Genomic DNA, 23276 nt, shown 5'->3' on the forward strand with positions numbered 1-23276 from the left:
GACTAAATTGTCTTTGGTGTGTTTAAGTTTGTTTTCACTGTATTAGGATAAGTATATATAGCCTAGTTGATTTGATTACGTTTAAGTTGAAACCCACTGGGCACAAATGTAATTGGATTTAAAAGTTGGGTGATAAAAATAAGCAATTCCCTGACGTTGATGACTTTTTGCAAATCCAATCAGTTTTCCACATTGATTCAACGTCATCATAAGGCGGTGGCCCGTTCCTGTAGGTTCATGCTCTACAACATCCGCAGAGTACGACCCTGCCTCACACAGGAAGCGGCGCAGCTCCTAATCCAGGCACTTGTCATCTCCCGTCTGGATTACTGCAACTCGCTGTTGGCTGGGCTCCCTGCCTGTGCCATTAAACCCCTACAACTCATCCAGAACGCCGCAGCCCGTCTGGTGTTCAACCTTCCCAAGTTCTCTCACGTCACCCCGCTCCTCCGCTCTCTCCACTGGCTTCCAGTTGAAGCTCGCATCCGCTACAAGACCATGGTGCTTGCCTACGGAGCTGTGAGGGGAACGGCACCTCAGTACCTCCAGGCTCTGATCAGGCCCTACACCCAAACAAGGGCACTGCGTTCATCCACCTCTGGCCTGCTCGCCTCCCTACCACTGAGGAAGTACAGTTCCCGCTCAGCCCAGTCAAAACTGTTCGCTGCTCTGGCCCCCCAATGGTGGAACAAACTCCCTCACGACGCCAGGACAGCGGACTCAATCACCACCTTCCGGAGACACCTGAAACCCCACCTCTTTAAGGAATACCTAGGATAGGATAAAGTAATCCTTCTCACCCCCCCCCCCTTAAAAGATTTAGATGCACTATTGTAAAGTGGCTGTTCCACTGGATGTCATAAGGTGAATGCACCAATTTGTAAGTCGCTCTGGATAAGAGCGTCTGCTAAATGACTTAAATGTAAATGTAATGTAAATGTAAATCATATAGATGTTTTGTTATTTAAATGAATTGGAAACATTCAAACAGTTTTTGCCCAGTGGGAATGGTTCTGGAATGACAGAGGAAGTGCACCAGTTGTCTTTGTGCTGACTTGCTGTAACTCCACGTGGTTCTAAATCAGTAATTGTTTAGTAAACTGTCGGAAATATTAACTTGCTTGACCACTCTTTGTTAGGTGGAATACTTGCTATTGTGAACTTCAGCAGACGGATGTTGCTCTCCGGTTTTGTGATGGAACAAATGTATGTGTGGTTGAATTTATTCCGCCACTGTGTGACTGTTGTCTTTTTGTTGTCTCTGCCTTATTGTACTGTATATGACAGTGGCGTATGAACAAATGGGTTAACTTCTTTGGGATAGGAGGCAGCATTTTCACTTTTGAATGAACTGCCTCCTACTCAGTCCCAGATGCTAATATATTATTAGTATTGGATAGAAAACAATATGAAGTTTCTAAAACTGTTTGAATGATGTCTGTGAGTATATCAGAACTCATATGGCAGGCAAAAACCTGAAAAAATCCAAACAGGAAGTGGGAAATCTGAGGTTTGTAGTTTTTGAACTCAGCCCCTATCGAATTCATAGTGGGGTATGGGTTATTTTGCACTTCCTAAGGCTTCCACTAGATGTCAACCGTCTTTAGAACGTTGTTTCAGGCTTCTACTGTGAAGTGGGAGCGAATGAGAGCTGTTTGACTAAGGGGTCTGGCAGCAGCCTCGTTCTCAGTCATGCGTGTTCACATGAGAGGTATCTCTCATTCCCACTGCTTTTCTACAGACAATAGAATTCTCCAGTTGGAACATTATTGAACATTTAAAAACATCCTAAAGATTGATTCTATACTTAGTTTGACAAGTTTCTTCGACCTGTAATTGAACTATTTGAAGTTTTCGTCCGACTGGACCTGAACACGCGTTTGGATTTGCCCTAACAAAAGAAGCTATTTGGACTTAAATGATGGACATTATCGAACAAATCAAAAATTTATTGTTGAACTGGGATTCCTGGGAGTGCATTCTGATGAAGATCATCAAAGGTAAGTGAATATTTATAATGCTATTTATGACTAATGTTGTCTGCGCAACATGGCGGATATTTTGGCTGTTTTCGGCTCTGAGCGCCGTACTCAGATTATGCTTTTTCCGTAAAGTTTTTTTTAAATCTGACACAGCGGTTGCATTAAGGAGAAGTTTATGTATATTTCCATGTATAACACATGTATTTTCATCAACATTTATAATGAGTATTTGTGTAAATTAATGTGGCTCTCTGCAAAGTCACTGCATGTTTTGGAACTACTGAACATAACATGCCAATGTAAAATTAGAGTTTTGGTTATAATTATGAACTTTACCGAACAAAAGATACACAATACATGTAACATGAAGTCCTATGAGTGTCATCTGATGAAGATCATCAAAGGTTAGTGATTAATTTTATCTCTATTTGTGCTTTTTGTGACTCCTCTCTTTGGCTGGAAAAATGCCTGTGTTTTTCTGTGAGTTGGTGGTGACTTAACATAATCGTTTTTGGAGCTTTCGCTGTAAAGCATTTTTTAAATCAGACACTGTGGCTGGATTAACGAGAATTGTATCTTTAAAAAGGTGCCTAATACTTGTATGTTTGAGAAATTTGATTTATGAGATTTCTGTTGATTTGTATTTGGCGCCCTGCAATTTCATTGGCTGTTGGCGAGAGGGGTTCCCCAGTCCTAGAAAGGTTCATTGCACAAACAATGCAGTTATCACAACAGGTTGCAATATGGCTTTTTTCCTGGCTTGTCTTCCTCAGTGAATTTACCAACGCACCACTACTGCACAATACAACACGCCACCTACACAACAAAATAACCTTTACTGACCTACAAATTAGTATAAAGTCTGATTTAGATTGTGATAAAACAGTTATCGTGATGCAGTTATCACTGAGTTTTCATGCTACAATATCTCATTATATTACAAACCTAACAGCGTATCACACTGGGCACTTGCTGAGGTCGACAATGTCTTGCTGATATTGAGTTTGACATTGATTCAATGTGAAACCTGATCTCTGTCTCATATTAGTAATATTCTATTTGTCGAGACTGTGTTGGGATCATATGATCTTATTCACTCTGGAGAGGAGCAAGGTCATTTTGACCTCACACTGCATCAATTCACCACCCTCTTTCTGCCACTTCTCTCTCCCTCTCTTCTCTCAACCTCCACCCGCGCTTTCTCTCTCTCTTGCTCTCTCTCTCCACCAGCCTCTCTCTCTCCGTGGAACAACAGTGGACAAGAGGGCATTTTATTATCACCTTTCGTACAGTACTTGCAACCCACAGTGTTTTAATGTAACCCTCCATCTGCCTGCTACCTCACTGCCTCAGCACAATTACCCTACCTTTCCACAGTGAACAACTTGGGGCAAAGTCAGCCAGGAGCAAGAGCAGCTATACTGAACAAAAATATAAACACAACATGCAACAATTTCAAAGACTTTAGTGAGTTACAGTTCATATAAGGAACTCAGTCAATTGAAATAAATAAATGAGGCCCTAAACTATGGATTTCAAATGACTGGGCAGTGGTGCAGCTATGGGGGGGCCTTGGAGGGCATAGGCCCACCCACTTGGCAGCCAGGCCCACCGACTGGGGAGCCAGGCCCTACCAATCAGAATGAGTTTTCCCCCCACAAAAGGGCAGAAATACTCCTCAGCACCCTGAAACATGGGACCAACACTTGTCCCATGTTGCATTATATTTTTGTTCAGTGTCAATCTGAAAGGTAATTTAGGCTTGTGGAAATAAATAAATCATACACACAAATGCATGTGCTCACACAGCTAAGGTGTTCTAGAATCAAATAGAAATTCAGTGGATGACTCTGTGGTACTGGAGTTGATTACTGGCCCACTTTGGCCCCCACTTTGGCTGTTTTCCAGCCCTTGAGATGGTCTCTATGAGTCCCTGAACTAATGAGTTTGGGCTCCCGAGTGGCGCAGACACCCTGGTTTGTATCCAGGCTGCATCACAACCGGCTGTGATTGGGAGTCCCATAGGGCAGCGCACAATTGGCCCAGCGTCGTCTGGGTTTGGCCGATGTAGGCCGTCATTGTAAATAAGAATTTGTTCTTAACTGACTTACCTAGTTAAATATATATATATTTTTTCAAAAGACTGGGGTGAAGTACATCTCTGGTGTTTCTCCATTAGCCCAGTGCAATGGGAGGAGAAGCAGAGTGGGGCTGGGGTATGAGGATGAGTTTGGGGTAAATAGCTAGGGATGGGCTGAGTTAGCCTAGAAGGCTGGGACGGGGGTATAAGCCTGGGGTATAAGGTTGGGGCTGAACATTGATCCATCAACAGAGAAAGTGCTGATATTTAGAGCCAGTCCCACTGGCCCCCAGCACTTACAGCTCAGCCCAGCCAGCCCACAGCTTAATCAATACTGAGAGGCTGTCAGAGAAAGGAGAGGAGGAGAGAAGAGAGAATGGAAAGGAGGAGAGGAGAGATGAAGAGAAGAGAAGAGGGAATGGAGAGGAGGAGAGGAGAGAAGAGAGAATGGAGAGGAGAAAAGAGGAGAGGAGAGAAGAAGAGAAGAGAGAATGGAGAGGAGAAAAGAAAAGAGGAGAGAAGAAGAGAAGAGAAGAGAGAAAGGAGAGGAGAGGAGAGAAGAAGAGAGAATGGAGAGGAGGAGAGGAGAGAAGAAGAGAGAATGGAGGAGAAAAGAAGAGGAGAGAAGAAGAGAAGAGAGAAAGGAGAGGAGAAAAGAGGAGAGGAGAGAAGAAGAGAAGAGAGAATGGAGAGGAGAAAAGAGGAGAGGAGAGAAGAAGAGAAGAGAGAATGGAGAGGAGAAAAGAGGAGAGGAGAGAAGAAGAGAAGAGAGAATGGAGAGGAGAAAAGAGGAGAGGAGAGAAGAAGAGAAGAGAGAATGGAGAGGAGAAAAGAGGAGAGGAGAAAAGAAGAGAAGAGAGAATGGAGAGGAGAAAAAAGGAGAGGAATAATACCTAGATGATGTTGTCCTGCCTACTGGGCAAAAACTGGTTGAATCAATGTCGTTTCCACGTATTTATTAACAAAATAATTCAATAAGTCATAAATAAGTCATCAACCTAAGGGAATTTCATCTGTTTTTCAACCAACTTTTAACCTAAATCAAATGACACGGTGCCATTTCTGGTTGATTTCACATTGAATTCATGTTAGTTGAACATCTATTTTGTAAATCCAAAATAGATGTTGAACTGTCTGTGCCCAGTGGGAGGTTAACACTGCTGCTCTCTGTCTGTCAGCAGCCTGAGCTCTTTAAAGCAGCCGACTCCGCAGGGACCCCACCACCCTACCTCCTGGCACTCTGCCACCCCAGCTCTGATTCCCCTAGTGCCCCTAGACCCCCCCCCCCATGTCATTTCTACCCTTTAACCCAATTTACTCTCTCGTTCCCTTCCTATCTACCCACAATCTTTTCCCCAATCTCTCTATCTTCCCCAACCCACTTCTCTCTCTCTCTGCCTCTCTTCCATAAACCCCCTTTTCCTTTCCTGACCCACCTTTCACCCTCTCCTCCTCTCTCTACTCTCTTCTCCAGCTGTGATATATGTTGTTATCTCCAATGGAACAGTGGAGCCCAGCCAACAACCCCCTCACTCCCCAATGACCAGCCCCAGTTCTGCGAACTCTGTGGACAGTCAGTATCATGATGTATCAGAGGCATACAGGCTGTGGTATGCCGTCCAAGGGGTCAGGTTGCAGAGTTAGGTAATGCAGCCCCGTTTGCCCACTGTTGCTGAAATGAAACCACTGTGCATATAGAGGGCTGTGAAAAAGTACTTCCCCCCTTTCTGATTGTATCTATTTTTGCATATTTTTGATACTGAATGTTATCAGATCTTCAACTAAAACCTAATATTAGATCAAATGAACCTAAGTTACCAAATAAACAAAATTGATACTTATTTCATTTATTGAATTAACAAAGTTATGCAACACCCAATTCCCCTGTGTGAAAAAGTAATTGCCCCCTTACACTCAATAACTGGTTGTGCCACCTTTAGCTGCAATCAAACACTTCCTGTAGTTGTTGATCAGTCTCTCACGACGCTGTGGAGGGATTTTGGCCCACTCTTCCATGCAGAACTGCTTTACCTCAACAACACGTGTGGCTTTTCAAGCATTAACTGCTCGTTTCAAGTCCTGCCACAACATCTCAATTGGGATTAGGGGTCATGGGTCCCATTATGCCTGGCGAGAACCAAACACTGAATTCTACACTAAGACCCTCATACCAGCATTCAAGTGTAGTGGTGGTAGTATAATGATTTGGGGATGCTTTGCTGCCTCAGGACCTGGACGACTGTCACGCCCTGATCGAAGTATAGTATGTTTGTCTTTATTTATTTGGTCAGGCCAGGGTGTGACATGGGTTTTTGTGGTGCGTTTTTGTCTTGGGGTTTTGTGGGGTGTCTAGCATAGACTATGGCTGCCTGAGGCGGTTCTCAATCAGAGTCAGGTGATTATCGTTGTCTCTGATTGGGAACCATATTTAGGCAGCCATATTCTTTGAGTATTTCGTGGGTGATTGTTCCTGTCTCTGTGTAGTTTCACCAGATAGGCTCGGTCACTTTGGTTTTTCTTTTTTACTTGTTTTGGAAGAGAAGAGAACGAGCGCCATTCTCCTTGCGGAGATGGTGCTAAATACATCAACACAGCACACAGTGCCCATTTTCTACTGTGTCGGTCCCTGGGATTGGGCTGGCCAACACGATTCGGTTTGCTTGGAAGGAAAAGGAGTTGGAGCCTTTAGGACGGGAATCTTTTGGAAGGATAATATTGATGGGGATTCTAAAGCTGACGGTGAAGGACGTGTTTTGTTTCCAAGGCAACTCGTTGGAGGGAGCATACGACGTGGCACTATATACAGAGGAAAAACACGATGATATCCTGAGAAGGGCAAGAGCAGTGGGAGGTGAGAGGCCGATGTGCCACTACGAAATAACAAGCCTGGCGAAGAATAACTTTAGGGTTGTAACTGTCAACATTTACAACCCTTACGTTAAGGACGAAGAGGTGAGGGCTTTTCTGGGGAGATACATGGATAACGTCTCCTCAGCAAGGCACCTCAAAGACTCCCTTGGGTTTTGGAATGGGAGGAGAGGCTTCCAGGCCCTCCTCAGAGAGGACCCAAAGAGACATGGTGGCTACCTCCATCCTCCTGCTATGTTCTCCTTAGGGGCTGACAGGGGGACGTTGTTTTATGCACGTCAGCCCCCATTTTGCAGGCGCTGTATGGCCTACGGTCACATATTCGCCTCGTGCAGTACAAGAAAATGCAGATTTTGTGCATCTGAGGATCACGAGGCGAGGGATTGTGACAAGCCTAAGACGTGCCATGGGTGTGGCTCGTCAGCACACCTGTGGCGGGGGTGCCCGGCCCGTCAGAGGTCATATGCGTCTGCGGCTGGGGGGGGAGCAGGAGCTGGAGATGGGGGAAGAAGAGGAGGGGAAGAAAGCACGCCTCATGACCAGAGTACAGGTCCAGAGGGGAAGGCCACAAGGAAGGAAGAGGAGCAAGAAGCGGCGGATGGAAGAGAGAAGGAAACGGAAGGCACGGGAGTAGGAGAACCAGGAAAAGCGGCGGAAGAAGGCAACCGAGTGGAGGAGCATGAGAGAGAAGAAAGCGAGGGAGGAGTGGTGGAGAAGGAGACGGTGGAAGAGCAAGTGGACTGGGGGAAAGTGCCCTGGTGGAAGAGATGAGGGGTATGGTGGAGGAGCTGGCGGGGGGGGGTGTATCTCTCCACTGCCGCCATCACCAAAGAAGAGAATGAAGAGGAGGGTGCGATTGGCCGACAGTGAGGGGAGGGGATGGCCAAGAGAGTGATGGGGGTGGGAGAAACCTCTGGGTTGCTGCTGGTTTCCCCAGGCCCTCAACTTCTGTTGGGTGGGGACACACCTAACAAGACTCCGGACTGGGTACAGGAGGAGGTGGGGAGTTTTTTGTTTGGGGACTCAGCCTCCCCAATTTTTTTCCAAACCAGCTGCAACACTGGGGAGGGGGAGGATTGTGGGGGTAGAGCCAAACACTATTCCTGCATCCTGGGATGGTGTGATGGAGGAAGAGGGGGGGATGTCGGGATTACGGATGGTGTTCTCACCGGTAGATATGGAGCAGGGGAGCATCGGGTGAGTCTCCTGTTTTTTTTTTCTGTCTGGGTTTAGAATTTGAGTGTATTACATGTTTTTATTTTTTCATGGAGTCTAATTTTACTTTTGTTAGTTTAAATGTAAGGGGTTTAAGGGATTTTGTTAAGAGGAGGGCGGTTTTTAGTTATTTGGAGGGTGTGGGGTTTGATTTTTGTTTTTTTACAGGAGGAGTTGAGCGGAGGCTCGACTATATTTTTGTACCCAGGTCTTTGGGTAAGTTGTCTGGGCGGCTGTTGCCTGTTTTCTTTTCGGATCACGACGGGGTGCTCCTGCAGGTGGGGTCGCCAGTCTGCCTCTTTGGTAGGGGGTACTGGAAGCTAGATCGGGATGTGCTGGAGGAGCAGGCTTTTGGTGACGGGTTTTATGGTTTCTTTTGGAGGCTTGAGGGCCTCCAGTCCATGTGCGAGGGGGTGTTAGAGTGGTGGGAATTAGTTAAGGTGAGGATTAGGGCTTTTATAATAGGGTATTGCAAGAGGGAAAAAAGGGAGGAGAGGAGGGAGGTGGATCGTATCCAAAGGTTAATTGAACTTGAATACGAGGCAGGCAACCTCGACGGGTCGTTTGACTGGGAGAGATCCGCAACCCTAAAGGCGCAGCTCAGGGAGTTGCAGGAGCGGAAGGCTCGGGCTTTCCTGGAGCGTGCGCATAGTGGCTTTCTAGAACATAATGAGACTTGTTCTGCTATGTTCTTTAAGTTGGTTAGGGCAAGACAGAGTAGGAAGGTAATGCATGGTGTTAGGGAAGAAAATGGTAGTATAGTTAGAGAACCAGAGGATATGGTCAGGGTGAAAACTGATCATTTCCAAGGTTTATTTAAGGAAAGGGAAATAGATGTAGAGCAGGGAAATGTGTCTTTAGAACACTTGTCCAGGCGGTTGCCGGAGGACATTAGAGAAGTGATGGAGGCCCAGATCTCACTAGAAGAGGTTGAGAGCGCTCTTAGGAGGATGGGAAAAGGGAAGGTGCCTGGGATGGATGGGCTGCCGGCTGAGTTTTATCTCAAGTTTTGGGGTATACTTGGACCAGTGGTCCTCGAAGTCTTGAAGGCCATCCTTGAGACGGGGTCCCGGGGGATCAATGGCTGTTGGTGTGCTGTCACTTTTATATAAAAAGGGGGAAGTAACAGACCTTGGCAACTGGCGGCCGTTGACCATGCTGTGTGTAGATTACAAGCTACTTGCAAAGGTTTTAGCAGACCGGTTGCGCACAGCCCTTCCCTACGTCGTTCATGAGGATCAGACGTGCGGGGTAGAGGGCCGCTCTATTAGATGGAACCTACAGTTAATCAGGGACTCCATCGCTTGGGTTGAAGATAGAGGACTGCCTTTTATGGTAGCAGCGCTAGATCAGGCGAAAGCCTTCGATCGCGTGAATAGATTATTTTTATTCAGAGTGTTAGGTCGATTAGGATTTGGGGAGAAGTTTACAGGATGGATTCGTACATTATATGTCGGAGCGGGGTGCCGAGTTAGTGTAAATAGTCACTTGGGTGACGTTTTTGACCTCTCGTCTGGGGTCAGGCAGGGGTGCCCACTCTCGGCTCTCCTCTTCGTTCTGTACATGGAGCCTCTGGGGGCTGCCATTAGGGCAGACACAGGGGTGGAAGGTTTGCTGATCCCTGGAAGTGGTGGGCTGCGTGTTAAGATGACGCAGTATGCCGACGACACTTCCTTGCTGTTGTGCAAGGACTCGTGCCTGACAAGGTCCCTTGCCATCTTTGGGGATTTCACCCGAGCGTCTGGAGCAGTTCCGAACCATGCAAAGTCTTCCGTCAAGTTTTTCGGAAGATGGCGCGGTAGAACGGATGTGCCTGGGGGGTTATCTCTCTGTGAGGGGTCCCTGAGGATTCTCGGGGTCCATTTTGAGACCTCCGGCTCAGCGACGCTAAACTGGAACATGCGTATCGCAGTGGTACAGAGGAAGCTAGCAATGTGGAAAGCTAAGTATTTGTCTTTTATGGGCAAAGTCCTGGTCCTAAAGGTGGATGTGTTGCCGTCTCTTTTGTATTTGGCGTACATCTACCCATTGCCGGCTTGTCTGAGGAGGCCTCTAGTGAGGCTTGTGTTTCAGTTTATGTGGAGTGGCAGGTGCGAGTGGGTCGCCAGGGCACGCATGATCTGTCCCATCGGGGAAGGAGGTAGGGGGGTACCACATTTCCCCCTCAAGCTGGACACAATTTTTGTTTCTTTCTTGTTAACGGAGCTTGCTCAGCCAGTGATACACCCGTCCGGTTACCTCCTGCGGGTGTTTTTCTCGTATCAGGCGAGAAGCATAATGGTGTGGTCTAATACGGGTCCTCGGGCGGAACAGCTGCCGTGGCACTTTGGTCATGCGGCCAAGTGGCTGTGTGCGCACCCTGAGGTTGAAGTTGCCCGAGTAGGTTTAGATCATAGGCACCTGTACGAGGAGGTCAGAAAGGCAGGGAGTCCGGCGCCTGTAGTGGGCATCTCGGAAGTGGTCTGGGAGGGAGTGCAGGCGCGGGGTCTGGACAACAGGCTCAAGGACCTGAATTGGTTGAGCCTTCATAAGTGTTTGCCGGTACGTTCCATCTTGTACCGGTATAGTTTGGTGCAATCCCCCACCTGTCCAAGATCCTCTTGTGGCAGGGAGGAGACTGTGCGCCATGTCTTTTGGGACTGTGCCTTTGCCGGAGTAGTATGGGCTAGGGCACGGGTGTTGTTAGGTTTGGTAAAGGGGATTTTGTATTGACGTGGGCCAGGTTAGAGAGGGGTGTAGGGAGAGCGAGAGGGACGGATAGGGACAGGTTTCTGCTCTGGCTTCTCATGAGTCTCTTTAAACGGGGGCTGTGGGAAGAAAGGCAGAACATGGTGAAGACAGGGAGAGATTGGGGGGTGGAAGGGATAGTGAGGAGGGTGGAAGGAGATTTGAGGGGGAGGATGAAGAGGGAGGAGAGGAAGTGTGGGCAGCATGCTCCTCGGGAGAGGTGGAAGGGGGGTTTAGGGCTGGGTGTCATTTAGATTTGTAAGAGGATAGATTAGGGACGGGGAGATAGGGAAAGGTATTTTTTAGGGTGACGGGGAGGGAAGATGCTCCCCTGAGGTTTTTGTTTGGGGTTTATGTTTAGTTTAATTAGTTTAATTAAAATACCATTATTTGAGTATGTATGTAAATTATGAGTTGTAAAGAATGAATGGTATTGAAGGTACATTTTATATAAAAATAAAAAAATAGGCTGTATAGGTTCTCGTTCCGTTTGTTGTTTTGTATATTTAAGTTATTTCATGTATAGTTCATTTTTTCATTAAAGAACATGAGTAACCACCACGCTGCATTTTGGTCCGCTTCTCCTTCGACGGAAGAACACCGTAACAACGACTTTCCTTAATAGTAGGAACCATGAATTCTGCTCTGTATCAGAGAATTCTACAGGAGAATATCAGGCCTGAAATCAAATTTTATTTGTCACATGCGCCAAATACAACAGGTAGATCTTACAGTGAAATGCTTACTTATAAGCCCTTAACCAACAATGCAATTTTCAGAAAAAAAACAGAAAAAACAATTAATTAAGGAATATGTCTCTCATCCGTCTTTCTGTCTGCCTTACATTGTGGCATCGGATGATGTGCAGATGACCAATATAAAACAGCAAGGCGAGACGTGGGTTCAGCCTCAGTGCCTCAAAAACAGACAAACAATCTACAATCTATCATTTTGACCCCTAGCTTTAAAAATGAGTATTTCTTGTTAAATAAGATATCTTTCTCTGAGCAACTGTATTAATATAAAATAACATAATTTACCAATATTTTTGAACACACGATATAGCTCAGTGTTTGAATTATTTATTTTATACAGTAATGTTTGCTAATCTTTAAAAAGGGTGTCAATAATGTCAGACCCCCCTGTATGTATCTAACCTGGCTTGGTCTCAATAAACTAAACAAGCTTCCTTTCCTTGTGCCCATTCCTCAATGATCTCTGATCTGGTAGAAAATGTAAGTTTAAAGCAAATATTTAGTAGAAATAAGGAAAGCACGTGAAGGGAGGGAGGTGATGAGAGACATCCATTTTGTCATTCATGATAGTGTGTGTGACAAGAGCTTAGCAGATCAATTAAATGATTTTTAGCAACATAGAGATTATATCTTTATTATCTTCTGTGGATAACATTCCAGATTAAAATGAGAGAGACAGCTGGATTTACCAGATTATGAGGCGGTGACCAAGCCCACACTCTGGTTTCCCACAGGCGACCAAGCCCACACTCTGGTTTCCCACAGGCGACCAAGCCCACACTCTGGTTTCCCACAGGCGACCAAGCCCACACTCTGGTTTCCCACAGGCGACCAAGCCCACACTCTGGTTTCCCACAGGCGACCAAGCCCACACTCTGGTTTCCCACAGGCGACCAAGCCCACACTCTGGTTTCCCACAGGCGACCAAGCCCACACTCTGGTTTCCCACAGGCGACCAAGCCCACACTCTGGTTTCCCACAGGCGACCAAGCCCACACTCTGGTTTCCCACTGGCTCCTGTGGATGTGGTTGACTGAAAATGGCCTCCCTTGGGCAGAAAGGGCTTGGCTGTTGTGAGGCCTTTGTGTTGATTGTGTTTTCCTGTTTACGGTTTCCTATATTTTTAGATTGTTTGTCTGTTTTTGAGGCACTGAGGCTGAACCCACGTCTCGCCTTGCTGTTTTATATTGGTCATCTGCACGTCTTCCGATGCCACAGTGTAAGGCAGACAGAAAGACGGATGAGAGACAGATAGCTAGGATAAATTCCACAAACCAGCAGACAAACAAGTTACCACACATATTTACACTATTTAATCTGTGAATGTCAATAAACTGTGTCTAACACTATCTGGGGTGTTCTCCCTTTCTACTGGAAGCATCACCCTCCTTCCAGACAAACATGAAAACAACCATTGCACCAGTCTTGACCTTTGACATACCTAGGAATGTAAACACAAAAATCACATCCAACGAAGAACAAATCTGTGACCTGTCCTCTCAATGACCTACAGTAACCAGTGGTGGAAAACGTTCTAAATTGTGTCAAATGTAACGAGTACTTTTGAGTGTCAGGCAAAATGTATGGGAGTAAAAAGTAGATATTGTATTTAGGAATGTAGTGGAGTAAAAGTAAAACCGGTCAAAAATATGAATAAATAAAGTACAAATAGCCCAAAAAACTACAGTACTTAAGAAGTATTTCCAAATATTTTTACCACTGACAGTAAGTGTCCATTTCAGAGGACCATTTCAGCTAGGGCCATTTCAGCAAGCCCACTGCTCATGGATTGGCATTGACAGACAGTCTTGGGACACTGTGTCTTGAGGTATGGGGTTGAAAGACAGTACTGAACCAAACCATGGTTTGTTGATGCAAAATGTTGGCCATTGAAAGGCTTTAAAGCCACGAGTAGACCATATTGGCACTCCCCAGTAGGAACTGTCCTCCATAGTAATTCATGGATTTCTATAGTATTTAAATTAAATTATTCAAGTATTTAAGTATTGTTGTTGTTGTAGTGGGGACAGTAACATTCCTAATCTCTCAAAATTATACTTGAAGGAAAATGATTTTATATTTGTAATGTTTTTTTTCATGTTTTATGTTTTTTAATGTTCTTTTTTAATGTTTAGCACACATAATATAATTGAAATGTATGCATTAAGGTGTCCGTAATAAAATACAATGGCAAGAGAAAGTATGTGAACCATTTGGAATTTCCTGGATTACTGCATAAATTGGACATAAAATTTGTTCTGATCTTCATCTAAGTCACAGCAATAGACAAACACAGTGTGCTTAAACTAATAACACAAATTATTGTATTTTTCTTGTCTATATTGAATACATAATTTAAACATTCAGGTTGGAAAAAGAGTAGGTTGGAAAAATTATGTGAACCCCTAGGATAATGACTTCTCCAAAATCTAATTGGAGTCAGGAGTCAACTAACCTGGAGTCGAATCAATGAGATGTGATTGGAGATTTTGGTTAGAGCTGCCCTGCCCCCCAAAAAACACTCACAACATTTGAGTTTGCTATTCACAAGATCCGCAACTACAGAAAACATTTATTTGAGGTTATTGCTGCCAAAGGAGGGTGAACCTGTTATTAAATCCAATGGTTCAAATACTTTTTCCAACCTGCACTGTGAATGTTTACACAGTGTGTTCAATAAAGACATGAACAATTATAATTGTTTGTGCGTTATTAGTTTATGCAGAATGTGTGTCTATTGTTGTGACTTAGATGAAGATCAGATTAAATTTGATGACAAATTTATGCAGAAAACCAGGTAATTCTAAAGGGTTCACATACTTTTTCTTCCCACTGTAAATGTGGCAAAAACTAATGTAGATATTAATAAATATATTTATATAGCTTCTAAAATATTTTTTTGCCATGGTGGGGGAGTGCCAAGATGGAGTCATTTTCGACTTCAACACAGCGCCCATTACCAATCATCTAGTGTATTTATAAATCAGTCCCTTCCTTTTCCATACTGTCCTGTGTTGTCTATCCTGGGCAACTCTGGCGGATTTGGGCTAGAGGGTGTGTGTGCATATGTTTGTGTGTTTGTGTGTAAAGGGGGAAACTAAGTGAAGTTAAAGAGGTGGGTCACATTTTACACAGACATTGTAGAGAACACTGTTGAGAACATGAACATGCATCACCCTGGGCAACAATTACCTTTCCAGAAGCTGAGACAAGGGGCAACATACACACACACTGAGGAGATGAGATATTTTGCATCTACCATACATCTGAGTCAGAGCCAGCTTGCTTAATTAATTAATATGAGAGAGAGAGAGAGAGAGAGAGAGAGAGAGAGAGAGAGAGAGAGAGAGATGCCTCCTGCAAGGGCAGAAGGGGATTAGCTGAGTTAGCAGTTAGCAGTGTCAAGGGAGGGGAATTAGAATGTGATAGAATCTACTAGACAAACTTCTAGAACCATTCACTATACTGACAACATTGTCATTATTATGTCTCTTCACATAGGGAATGATATAACTTTCTCTTATCTTTATCATCACAGCTGTTGTTATTGACTCTGAGATCAACAATTGCTTAGATGAATCAGCATGATATGAACGAATTAGAAAATGAGAGAGGTAGACAGACAAGGAGAGAGAGAAATTCTGAAGTGAACAATTCCTGAGCACATGGTTAACGGCATGAGAGTGCAGGCTTTAAACCACAGTAAGGCAGTAATCTGTCCTTATAACAACAGTTATAACACTAGAACCACTCCCACCTCACAGGTAGGCACTTTCTTTCTCTTCACCCTCTCTCTCTCTCTCTATCTCTATCTCTCTCTCTCTCTCTCTCTCTGTTCATTCCACTCCCTACTTACCCCTCTCCTCTCCTTCTCCCTCCCTCCTTCCCCCTCTCCGCCTTCCCTCTCTCTCTCTCTCTCTCTCTGTGTGTTCATTCCACTCCCTACTTACCCCTCACCTCTCCTTCTCCCTCCCTCCTTCCCCCTCTCTGCCTTCCCTCTCTCTCTCTCTCTGTGTTCATTCCACTCCCTACTTACCCCTCTCCTCTCCTCTCCTTCTCCCCCTCCTCCCCCCCTCTCTCTCTCTCTCTCTCTCTGTGTGTTCATTCCACTCTCTACTACCCGTCTCCTTCTCCCTCCCTCCTTCCCTCTCTCTCTCTCTCTCTCTCTCTGTGTTCATTCCACTTCCTACTTACCCCTCTCCTCTCCTTCTCCCCCCTCTCCGCCTTCTCCCTCTCTCTCTCTCGCTCTGTGTTCATTCCACTCCCTACTTACCCCTCTCCTCTCCTTCTCCCTCCCTCCTTCCCCCTCTCTGCCCCCCTCTCTCTCTCTCTCTCTCTCTCTCTCTCTCTCTCTCTGTTCATTACACTCCCTACTTACCCCTCTCCTCTCCTTCCCCCCCTCCGCCTTCCCTCTCTCTCTCTCTCTCTCTCTCTCTCTCTCTCTCTCTCTGTCCAGAGTTCCTGGGGTACACCATGTTGGCATCAAAATGGGTAGTCGGAGCCAGCGCTTGGTCTCCCAGCAACCAGGCACCTCCAGCTTTATCTGTAGCAGAGGCTGACCTTAAAGAAATATATGACCTGCCAGGCGCCCAGGACCGTATTTTTACACTGTACACACTTGTACGCAAGTGTTCACACACACATGTACCAACAATAATACCCACACCATGTGTTCACACATACACACACATGTACCAACAATAATACCCACACCATGTGTTCACACATACACACACATGTACCAACAATAACACCCACACCATGTGTTCACACATACACACACATACCAACAATAATACCCACACCATGTGTTCACACATACACACACATACCAACAACAACACCCACACCCAGTTTACACCAGGCTAGTCAACAGGAAAGTTGGAAGGAGAGTAATTATAAGTTAGTTGAATTGTTTTCCCTGTGGCTCTCAGAACCCAGCGGTTCTGTTGTTGGTCTCCTTCGGGTTACAGTCAGCTACAGTGGCTGAAATACCCACTATATTTACAGCTGCATGCACATACTATCCTCTGTTCCACACTATGTGTTATTCTATTCTGTTCTGCTATATTATTTTTTATCAGAACCATGAGGATAAACCTATGTGTTTGAGTCTCTGTCTCAGCAGTATTCACAGATATGTCAGATAAATCATCAGACAAGTCTTTATTAAACGGCCCAGCTGTCCTCTCTACCTCCTCAACCTCCCCTCCCCCTTCCAAGAACAGACTGTGTTCCAACATGTGCCAGGTGGGGGGGGGGGGGTGAAGGGGTCATATGTTACGTAGATACTCCCATGGTCTCCGATAACCTCCCATTCTGTCCATCATCAGAGCTGAGCTGTCACATTGGCTGGCAGGAAAGGGATTGACGGGCGCTGGGCCAATCTGACTCGAACCAAGCAGTTCATTGAAACATGCCCAAGACCAGCCCCTTAGTAGTCATCGCTCATCATCATCACACAATGACAGCAGCTTAGGCCAAACATTGCAATGCTATTTAGTTTAGGATTAGTTATGCATACTAATATAAGAATATATGTGACTAAATCAATCAGACAGGCAACAGTGTCTATTCCACTTCCTCCCTCCCTTTGTGTCAGTGACAAGCATGACTAACAACACGACTGCAGCAATAGGCTGAACACTGGGCCCTTATTGTCTTAATAGGACTGGGACTGTAGTGACTACTAGATTGTGGATGAGGTAGCATAAGCACATCACAGTACAGTTCCTGACACAGGGAATAGTGTTGTCTATAGCCTACAGGTGGAAAAGAACTATGTCTCAACATTCTGTTTCTTAGTCCATACTGCAGATTGAATCAGTAGGAGTTTTTATCTGACCATGTGACCTGTCACATCAGAAATAAATTGGTGTGAATCTAAAACAGGGTAGACACTAATCAGAATCCTAGGGACAACCCTCCCCTAAACCCTAACCATTACCTTAACCCTTTAAAATGTCTTCTTCAATGGGGTGACGTCGGAATTAGGTTGTCCCAAGCATCCCGATTAGCAATAAACATCAAAATAGTCTCTCCTCACCTGAACGATGTCCAGCACCATACCCGCCGCCACTGTCCCGAACCCGGCCAGCAGGAACGGTAAGACCACCTGGAGACCAATGGAGAAGGAGGTCTCCTTCAATGGCGCCGGTGGCTCTGGGCTCTGGTCAGTGCTTATGTCGTCACTCTCGTTGCTCTGGCTGGCGTTCTCCAGGAGAGCGTCCTCCTCGCGCTGGCCCTTGGCATTCGCCCTACAGTCTATCACCACTATCTCCCGGTCCTCATCTCCTGGTTCACCAGACCTGTCCGCGACGGATGTCACCTCCGTGAGCTCGTACTCGCCCCTCTCCTCAGGTCTCATCTCCTCCGGGTCCTCGGTGAGGATGGCTGGGTGAACGGAGCCGTTGGAGTGGAGGTATGCTGGTGGCACCACTTCCTTCTTCATCTCTATCGCCCCCAATGACATGTCAGTGTCCAACGGTTTGTCTTGATCTTTCGACCAAAGTACCATGCGGAAGCTTTTGGGGACAGTAGACTGAATGAGAAATATAGACTATGGCCAAAAGGTGTGGGACGTTTAACTGAGTTTAGATTTGCCTTGATCGGTTTTTAATAACCTGATCTCACAACATAATTTATCCCATTAAAAAATGCTGGTGAGTGGCACTCAGGTGTGGTCACGAACGCGAAATTATGTGGTAATAAAAAAACGATTCAAGGTCGCAACTAGGCTACTCTTGCGTCTGCAAAGGCAGGTGTGAGTCGCCGTTCTCCCCCAGGCGTGCGTACCCTCTTGCCGGTGCTTCGGGAGAAGCTCGAGTATGTTCTCCATTCACTGCGTGCTCAAGGTAGGCAGATGGATAGAAGAATGAAACATATATTTTCCAAAAAGATATCAAAAACAAAGAAACAAACAAATTGTTATCTGGTCAATGTTATCTGATAGCATAATCTGGTCAATAACGTCTGGTAGCCAAAGGGTATTGAAAAGTTGGTCTTAAAAGGTAAATGAAGTAGCCTAGGTCCAGTTGTTATTTTCAGAAAGTCATCCAAGAGCGCAGTCCAGTCCTGCACGCACTCTGACAGTTCTCTCAGACTAGCTCGCGCCAGTCGGTGTCCGGGGCTGGGAAGGTCTTACCTTACACCACGTGGTTATTTTATGAAGAGTATTTAAAGATCTGCAGCACGGATTGGGTTACTGAACTGCGGAAAAGTATTTATCCTCCAGCGCTCTGGCCACGGTTCTCCTGAAAGAGAAGAGATTATGAATAACGTTTATGCATAGGCTACATGTTCTGTCTCTTTCACATGAAATATTAGCTTTATAAAATTTATTCAAACTAGTTTTATTGGCTTTTGTAGCCATTTGCCTTTAAATAGCATTATTGCGCGCACATTTCCAATGGAATGGACATGGCAATACTGAATTTATTTGGTGGGCACTGGTGAGATATTTAAAAATACAATTTTAAGCTGTTTGCCCATGTTATCCTCAAACGGGTGATATCCATATCAATAGGCCTACATTGTTACCTAATTCCACAGCGGCATCATTTATTGACATGATCATGTTCTATGGATGAACAGAACCCTTAAAAACGTAGGCTCTAGCCCACCTAAATCAGCATTTACTTTCAGCTGTCTACTTCAAGATGAGTTTACTAAGGTTCGGCTAACCGTTAAAAGCGGTGTTTTGTGCCAACACCTCTCCACGCTTTACACTCTTGTTTGGCGTTGTGAAGAGGGGTTTGCCTATTGGAACGTTTACAAATGGGTATATATATACAGGATATAGCGCCAAACATGTCATTTCCTCTGACCGGCTATAAATAATCTGCCTTCAATCAAGGTGTACATCCTCTAACGTTGATTCTCTCCCAGCATGTTATGACATCCGTAGAGGATACGCTGAAACGTCAGTGCGCATTTGGTTTCCCCCCTGGTCCGGGAACAATCCTTTGCTCTGTTTAGTAGTCAAGACCAATACTCCGCAGCCCAACATGGCAAAGGCGTAAATTAGTACAAGCTTGGTCGTAGCTGAATAGGGGGAATCCTCCTGTTTTAGTAATAATTCCAACACGATCGCTGTATTACATGACAGATCATGTGGATTTTTTCTTTCAAAGTGAAGCAACTGGCTTGACAGATAAACTAGCCATAACATAACGCTAACATGAGGCAGGAAATATTCTCTGAAGTGGCCATGACAACAACAAAAAATATTCCCTTACCGATAATAAACATTTATTCACACACACACACAGAGAGAGAGAGAGAGAGAGAGGGGAGAGAGAGGGGGGGTGCAGTGAGTAATAAAACATGAAAATAGTCTATGGTCAGCATCCAATCGGTCTGGATCGGTACCAGCACATCAGGTATAACAGACAGTTCTTTACCTAAACCGCGTAGATCCACAGAGGAGACGAGAGAACTCAAAACAGAAGCAGAACAGAGGGCACTGCTGAACGCCACACAACGGTTGTCTCATATCCTACACTCGGTTATAATGTGTGCTGCAGCCTGTGTGGGCGCAGGTGTGCATGCCTTATGTACGGTAACGGCCCGTACCAGGTTTAATCGTTAACCCCGAGTGGTTAAGGCTGTCACTTTCCGACCGTCACATTGTTCCATTCAGAAGAACCATGCGAGCCGCTACATGCGCATCTACTGTATAAACCACATCCTGGAATAGGAAATCACAAGGCGGGTCCACCAGAGATGACGTGAGCACGTGTGCGTGAGAGCCCCCTCCTGCTTCTCCCTGTTTATAAATTAATGTTTATATTTTCTCCATGAACGGTCTCTGTCCGATAAGCACGGAAGTGATTTGATCTATCCCTGCCAATAACACCCATGGAGCGAAGAGTTGGGATGGTTATAGACTGGATACTTCATTGCATCTGAAGTGGACTTTCAGATAACCCTTCCACCAACACATCCTTAATTATATAACTGGATTGGTCATCACCATGCTCATTCAGAAGTACACATAAACAATACAGGATTAGGATGATATTCTAATATCCTTATAGTACACTAGTAGAGATCATAGACAATAGCACAGGGGAAATGGTATTGAGCCCAGGTCATCTGTACTTTCCAACACCTTGAAAGTGAGCTAAAACTTAGGCATTCACAGAATTACATCAACTATAATTTGACCTCAGCAACTGATAGGCTAGATATCAACTATGTGACTCAGGTCAAGGCACCAATGTGACCTGTTTTCACCAATGTCAAGTGGACTGACTAGGTATTGATCTTGGGTCATCTGTTTCACTCAAGATGACATTTACCCAAAATGTTTATGTTTCTGTCTCCATATGACATGGTAAATATATACAACACAAAAAACCAACGCTAAAGCCACTATAGGTGTTAGTGCTGGATTACACTCAGGGTTTTCACAATGGCAGGCAGGGGCCAAATGCTGTTTCCTGTTGTTTGCTAACTGACTGGTTGGGGTTGTACCAGGTTGGAGATGTAACAAGAAATACATAAAGTGTTAGCTACAGTTAAGGTTGCACATTTTGGGGAATATTCAGAGGTGGCAACTTTCCGTGGGAATTAACGGGAATAGATGGGAATTAACGGGAATATATGAGAATTAATGAAAATATATGCAAATGAATATGAATATCATTTAAATGTAGATGTTTTTTGCGTTGTATATATTTACCATGTCATATGGAGACAGAAACATAAACATTTTACCTTATAAGTAGACATAATTGCAAATGATTTCCTTCCAATATAAATAAATAAAACAATTTAGTTAAAGATTGAACTAATTAAATGAGTTGACTCTTCACACGGGGTGATTTCACTAAACATCAAAAGAAAGGGAATATCGAATGATCCCCAATGATCCATTGCATCTCCCAAAAACGTTTTCAACATACATCTATAAAATTATAGTCTAGAAACTAAAGCTTTGGTTGACTTTCTCTCAGGATTCCATGTCTTCTCCCTGGACCTCCTCAATGTCCACCTCTTGATCATCTGACTCTGAGACCTCATCTTCACTGTCACTTTCCATCCATGATGAGGATGTCTAGTTATCAGGCTCAAAAAGCATCAAATTTGCCTGGATAGTCACCAAATTTTCAACCCTTGTATTGTTCAGCCTGTTGCGTGCTTTGGTGTGTGTGTTCCCAAACAAGGACCAGTTGTGCTCTGAGGTGGCTGATGTTGGTGGGATTTGGAGGATGATGAAGGCAACAGGGGAAAGAGCCTCAGATCTACAAATTCCCTTCCACCAGGTTGCTGATTAGATAAGATGGCACGACTGCCATATTTTGCATCTCCATCCCAAAGCACTTCAGTGTCATGATGTCCTTGAGGAGCAGATTCAATGCATGAGCAGCACAGCCAATGGGTGTGATGTGAGGGTATGACTCCTCCACTTTAGACCAAGCAGCCTTCATGTTTGCAGTATTGTACAGTGGGGAGAACAAGTATTTGATACACTGATGATTTTGCAGGTTTTCCTACTTACAAAGCATGTAGAGGTCTGTAATTTTTATCATAGATACACTTCACTGTGAGAGACGGAATCTAAAACAAAAATCCAGAAAATCACATTGTATGAGTTTTAAGTAATTAATATGTGTAGTAGACAGTGTGTAATCCCATGGGAGGGTTTGAGTGCTGTATAAACAAGTTGAGGAGGGGAAAAGAGGGAGAGAAAGAGACAGAGAGAGAGATAGGAGAGAGAGAGAGAGAGAGAGAGAGAGAGAGAGAGAGAGAGAGAGAGAGAGAGAGAGAGAGAGAGAGAGAGAGAGAGAGAGAGAGAGAGAAGGAAATAGAGTGGGCATAGAGGCAGACATACTGTACCTGCCTCCCCTTCCCACCTTTCCCCCTTCTTCCCTCCTTCTCGCCCTCCCTAGGGGAGCCCAGCTAATGAGTTCCCCAAACTAGTAGCACCACAGGGATCAGGGGGCTTAACAGCAGCAGGAATGATGGAGGACGGCTTACTGTTTATCACCACATCTCAGGCCTCTGGTGCTGCTGGTGCTGCCCGGCAGCCTGTATGCCTCAGTGTACACACACCACCCCAAACCATCTCCTGGAATGGTGCTGCCTGGCAGCCTGTATGCCTCAGTGTACACACACCACCTCAAACCATCTCCTGAAATGGTGCTGCCTGGCAGCCTGTATGCCTCAGTGTACAAACACCACCTCAAACCATCTCCTGGAATGCTAATGAGGCTAATGAGGTGTTTAGCTCACATGGAGAGCCTGTTTGGGGAGTGTGTGTGTGCACGTGCATGCACAGGATTAACCACCACTCCTCTGAGTTGTGTTCATGCGTTTATAAAGTCTAGATAAGGCCCCTTTTGAAGGCCCTCAGATCAATTTCCCCCCCAAAAAGTATATAGCATAATATGGAGTTGGTCCTCGCTTTGTGCACGGGTGCATTGTCATGCTGCAACAGGAAAGTGCCTTCCCCAAACTAATGCCACAAAGTTGGAAGCACAGAATCATCTAGAGTGTCATTTTATGCTGTAGCATTAACATTTCCCTTCACTGGAATTAAGGGGCCCGAACCAGGAAAAACAGGTCAAGACCATTATTCCTCCTCCACCAAACTTTACAGTTGACACTATGCATTGGGGCAGCTAGCGTTCTCCTGGCATAGAC

The 23276-nt window shown here is 45.1% G+C and overlaps 1 protein-coding gene across 1 annotated transcript in view; it reads right to left on the bottom strand.

The window, feature by feature from the left end:
* LOC118388507 (solute carrier family 41 member 1) overlaps nucleotides 1-20302 on the bottom strand; it is a 44712-nt gene extending 24410 nt beyond the window's left edge. Inside the window, exons 1-2 of the mRNA XM_035777668.2 lie at nucleotides 20030-20302; nucleotides 17674-18880 (exon numbers count right to left, since the gene is read on the bottom strand). Of these exons, the coding sequence (XP_035633561.2) occupies nucleotides 17674-18144 (471 nt within the window). The 5' untranslated portion in view covers nucleotides 18145-18880; nucleotides 20030-20302. The remainder of the gene's footprint in view (nucleotides 1-17673; nucleotides 18881-20029) is intronic.
* Nucleotides 20303-23276: the final 2974 nt, after the last annotated feature.

The sequence above is a fragment of the Oncorhynchus keta genome, chromosome 10 (assembly GCF_023373465.1).
Source record: "Oncorhynchus keta strain PuntledgeMale-10-30-2019 chromosome 10, Oket_V2, whole genome shotgun sequence".
NCBI classification, from domain to species: Eukaryota; Metazoa; Chordata; class Actinopteri; order Salmoniformes; family Salmonidae; genus Oncorhynchus; species Oncorhynchus keta.